Source organism: Phragmites australis, chromosome 1, assembly GCF_958298935.1.
Source record: "Phragmites australis chromosome 1, lpPhrAust1.1, whole genome shotgun sequence".
Lineage (NCBI taxonomy): Eukaryota > Viridiplantae > Streptophyta > Magnoliopsida > Poales > Poaceae > Phragmites > Phragmites australis.
The window spans coordinates 13,806,484-13,811,771 of record NC_084921.1 but is presented as its reverse complement, the minus strand read 5'-3'; the positions used below and the strand labels follow the sequence as shown (position 1 = coordinate 13,811,771).

The window sequence follows — 5,288 nt, the reverse complement described above, 5'->3', positions numbered from 1 at the left end:
GATCACCATTCTCATTGTTCAAGTTGTCATCTTCTGGAGCTTGCTGATACTCTTGATCCTCCTGCTTCATCAGTTCAACTATATCAGGGATGAGTTCCCCTTCATCAACCAGAACTATTGGTTGTATCGGCGGAGCTGGGGTCTGCCCAACATCCTATTCTGCCATTGTAGGCGGGACCATTTCATCATCCTCCACAACTGCTTCGTGTTCATCATGCAATTCCCCAACTCCCTCCTTATACCTAGCTTGAGAAAGTAACATAAGTGGAAAACCATGCTCAATTGCCACCTCCAAATATATCCCCCAATTCGAAGTTCCTTTTAGCGGTAGCAGCTGCCAGAGAACACCTCCCTTGCATGGTTTACTACAACACTAATCATCAGCTCATGTTGCTTGGGATCGAGTTTGAAACCCTAAATTAACCATTTGTACACTCCCCCAAAAGTCCTTTCTCTAGCTATAACTATACCCTTATCTTCTGACTGAAATCCCAACAAATCTACCCCATCCAACCATAAGCAATCTCCCATTCTCCAAAGAAAAATCTTGAAATACAACTTGTCTAGCATACTAACCCATGATTGATAAAAAACTATACCTTAATTCGGACTAGAACAACTAAATCCATAAATGAAATAAACCCGAAGCACTAGACCTACAATAACAATAACGAGATTAAGTAACTTACCATCAACAAAGATCAAATCCAGCAGGGCTTTACCTCTCTTCTCTTCCTCTCCTCTCCTCTCAACCCTTCTGTCTTTTTTGGAATAAAATGAGCCTTTAGGTTGATTTTTGGCCCGGCCAAAAATTGCCCGTCCAACGGGCAATCCATTTCCCACACAATAAGTCGCCCTGTCAGCAGACGATCCATTTCTTGTCCTCCGAGAGGGCATTTTTTATATAACTCATCCATTCAGTTGGTGAGATTCATATTTTGCCTATTGAGTGGGTGAGAAGCATCTATTTTTCTATTTTTTAAATGGATGCATATTTTTAATAAATTTGAAAAAAATCAATCTCGTCGCCTCGGGATTGCAACTTGTTTGGCCAACGAATAAGCCAACCGGCACACGTTACAAACTGGAAGGACGTTATGGGCACCAGTGTCGGTACACAAGCCGGCAGTTGCAGTGCTTGCTTTGTCGCCATCAGTGGGCACGGCAATGGCTTCCGGTGCTAAGGCAGTGAGACTCATCGGCGCCAAGCACGTTCCTCTCCTGCAGCGGCGGCCGCCGCACCTCGAACAGATCCCCCTCTCCTTTTTGACGCGTGGTTCCTGCCGCAGCTACCCATCCAGTGTCTCTTCCTCTACGACTGCGAGTCTGCGACGGCCTCCCGGCCACTGCCTTCTCGTCCCTCGTCAGCTCCCTCAAGTCGTTGCTTGTGGATGCCATCGCACTTTTCTGCACACTCGTCGGGAAGCTCTCCTAAGTTGTACCTCCCCTCCACCAGCGACATCGTCGTCGACTGCTCCCCATCCGTCGTCGGTGCCAGTGTCACGTTCCTCGAGGCCGAGGCCCACGACAACGCCCTCCACCTTGTCGGTGAGATGAGGCACGACGTCCTAAGCCTAGAGGCCCAGGGGCTTCCCGCCTCGGTGCTCGCCTTGCAGGCGGCGTGGTTCGAGGGTGGAGGCGTGGTGGTCAGGATGGCTATGCACCACGCGGTGGCGGACGGCCACAGATTATAGCGATTCATGGTGGCGTAGTCGGCTGCCCGGCGCCTTTGGCACCCACGATTAACCGGCGGGCATCGTGCATGCCATGGCAGCAAAAATGTTATAGGGCATCGCACTATGTGAAAAATGGACAAGGGTGACGGGTCATAACTGTCATGGGTGACGGGTCCCGCACCCGTGACCCCGAACGCGTCATTGATGACATGTAATAAGTGGTAGGTAAGGACTCATCACCAATAAAGTCATTGGTGACGTGTCACAACTATGACCTGTCACTTATGACTTGTTTGTGACCCGTCAGTTATGACTGATATACGGTTTTCGCACTTTTTGGACGCGAAAAAAAGTCCAAAAAAATATTTTTCACCCAAGACAATCCAACTCTGGCCTATCACCACTCGCCAGTGCCTCCACCTATTTTTCAGGCTATTTTTAGAATTTGCGTTCCGTAGGAATTGAACTTGCGACGACCCCTCACGCGTGTAGCTACCTAACCACCTCAACCTCGTGTGAGTCCTGAAGGGACTCGGATAAAAGATAATTTTAACTATTTTGTCGAGGGTCATAAGTGACGGGTCACAATTATGATCCGTCACCAATGTTAATTTTACAATAGACATAAAAACTAGTTGACTCGGAGTGCTTTCGATTAAATGGTCATAAATTTTGCATACGGACTCCGATTTCGACGTTTTTTGACTCTACGGACATCTAAAGAAAAAGTTACATCCGTTTATCCCCAAACATGTTGGGTTCAACGAATTTTTTGAGGCCTAAAATGGCTTGGAAGATTGAGTTCTCGCCTCCAGAAGTTTCTGCACTATTTTTGAAACAAGCGTTTGTGTCCATAGCCGTTACCCCTTACATCAAACTTGAGCAGAAATATACAATAGTTCATATTCTAGTGCTTCTGAAGTGAGAAAAAAAATAATTTTTTTTGCAATGTTTGGATCATTTTCTGTATTTCTGAATAACGTCATTAGTGACGGGTCATAACTTGACCCGTCACTTATGACAGGCCTATGAGACCCATCACCGATTAGACTGGCATTAGTGACGGGTCACAACTACGACCCATCACTTTTATCATAAGTGACGGGTCGACCCGTCACTTATGTAGTGTCTCCAGAAGGTCACACCAGAACTACCACTAGTACGATTACTACAAACATAGACTTGTATTAATTTCTAGTCATGGCCATTTAGTAGAATGATTAATTATTTGCTGGATTTTTTTAGCTTCCCATGGCAAATTGGTTCATGTTGGACTTAATCCTTGTCGTGGGCCTTGGGGACTCGATTGAAGTCTAGAGTTCTAGTCGTAACTTGCAAGGTTTGATCGTGCGGTATGCACGGGAGTAGTTAGAGTTCGAGTCAGAGTCGGATCATGGGATGCCACGATTCGTGTTATGATTCAGAGTTAGTAAGTCACTATAAATATGAGTTATAATCTCTAATTTTTTTAAGCAAGACAAAGAATCGTGCAAGTCACAGGTTAATAGAGTAAAAAATTCCTCCAGAGAGCCTCATGTTTTGTTCATGTTGATCTTCATTCTCGCCGAGTAGTACGCGACTCAGGAGATGCTGGGCGTTGCTGGTCCATCGGCGTGATCGAGAGCAGCACGTACACGGCAGATAGCCAGACTAGTCGTGGTCGAGCACGTTCGACTGGTCACTCGAGGTGGTCGTGACTCGCGGTCAGACTGGTCATGGTCGAACGCAAGCTGGTCGAGTGAGTCGCGTGGTCGAAGCCAGCATCAAGCCTGCTCAAGTCTTGTGATCGGATCCTGGTCGAAGCCAGCATCTGGTATTAGAGCTGGTAGGGCACAACACTAACTTGTGAAGATGTCGATCATTCCTCAGGGCGAGGCGGCGTGGGAGAGCGGCGGTGGGTCGTTCCAGTACCCGCAGTTGATGGTGAAAAACTACAAAAACTGGGTGATTCAAGTGCAGGAGATGATAGAAGATCAAGGTGTTTGGGAGGCAGTCGAGCCAGCGGCCAGTGCGGCCGTCGACGAGAAGAAGGACAAGAAGGAGAGGTTGCATCTCTTCCAAGCACTCCCGGAGGATCTCCTGATGCAGGTGGCAAGGAAGAAAACAAGAAAGGAGGTATGGGACTATCTCAAGACAAGGTTTGTCACCGCGGATCGCGTCAAGAACGCGTGGCTTCTAATGTTGAAGAGCGACTTCAATGCCATGCGCATGCAGAAGGGAGAGAGCCTGGGCCAGTATGCTGGAAGGCTCAACAACATGTCCGTCAGGTACGCAAACCTAGGGGAGACGCTCGACGATGCTGCATTGGTCAAAAAGTTGTTCGACACCGTGCCAGATCGATTCCTGAGTGTGATCACTGGGATCAAGCAGTTCTACGACCTCGACAAGATGCCGTTCGAGGAAGTCGTGGGGCGACTTAAGGCGTTTGAAGAACGTGCTCACCCGCGTGGATCCGGTGGCAATAGCATCAATGATAGCCAGCTCCTGTTCACTCAGGCCGAGTGGCAGGTGCAACAGAAGAAGGATAGTGGCAACTCCTCATCAAGCAACAAGGGCAAATCCCACATTGCTGTAGATAGCAGCAACCGTGGCCGGGGTGGTCGTGGATGCAGCAGAGGTCATGGCAGAGGTGGTCACGGTGGGATGTCATGCAATGCCGAGGAGAGCGGCTCTGGCGGTGGTCGCTGCAATAAGAGCCACATCAAGTGCTACAACTGCTACAAGATGGGGCACTACGCGAACGAGTGCAAGGCACTAAAGAAGAAGGAAGAGGAGACACATCTAACTCATGCTGGTGACATCGAACTGGCCCTGCTACTCGTGGTGTCAGAAGAGCCAGCACAAGAACAGCAGCACCAGCGGGGAACCATGCTGCTGAATGAGGAGAAGTTGAAGCCAGAACTGCGCGACACCACGAAAGGAGGCTCCAGCTTTGAGTTTTGGTACCTGGACAATGGAGCCAGTAACCACATGACCAGTGACAAAGAGAAGTTCAAAAATCTGGACAACTGTGTCACTGACAAGGTGAAGTTCGGGGATGGCTCCACCATGCAGATCATGGGCTTAGGGTCTGTTGTGTTTAGCTGCAAGAACGGTGACCAATGGCTGTTGCAGGAGGTCTATTACATTTCAAGACTGTGCAGCAATATCATCAGCCTTGGACAACTTATCGAAGTTGGACACAAGGTGATCATGGATGCTGAACATCTACGTGTGTATGATAATAGTCCTGTATGGTTGCTAATGAAAGTGAGGCGAGCTCCAAATTGCCTCTATAAGATCGAGCTGCATCAAGCGACGCTGGTGTGTCTCTTAACCAGCCTTGAAGACCAGGTGTGGCTCTAGCATGTGAGGCTCGGTCACGTCAACTTCATTGCTATGAAGCTGCTCGTCGACAAGGGGATGGTGGCAGGAGTGCCGCCAATCACACACCCAAACCAGCTATGTCAAGGGTGTTTGGTGGTCGAAGCCAGCAGTTGAGACACACGTGACTTCAGCACGTGGTCAAGTGGGCGGATTGCTCTGGGAGCCGGGGTTTGTGGCCGTGACCCCCTCGCCGCCGTTCACGGCGTACACGACGGACTTGGGGTGGGGCATGCCGAGCCGGGTCGA

The 5,288-nt window shown here is 49.1% G+C and overlaps 1 protein-coding gene across 1 annotated transcript; it reads left to right on the top strand.

The window, feature by feature from the left end:
- Positions 1-3,527: 3,527 nt before the first annotated feature.
- LOC133931254 (uncharacterized) lies at positions 3,528-5,021 on the top strand. The gene has a single exon (XM_062378105.1). It carries the CDS (start codon positions 3,528-3,530, stop codon positions 5,019-5,021), a length of 1,494 nt encoding a protein of 497 aa, XP_062234089.1.
- The last annotated feature ends 267 nt before the right edge of the window (positions 5,022-5,288 follow it).

Bases quoted from the DNA above. Each gene is read 5' to 3' on its own strand.
- LOC133931254 (XM_062378105.1), top strand. From the start codon at position 3,528: ATGTCGATCATTCCTCAGGGCGAGGCGGCGTGGGAGAGCGGCGGTGGG.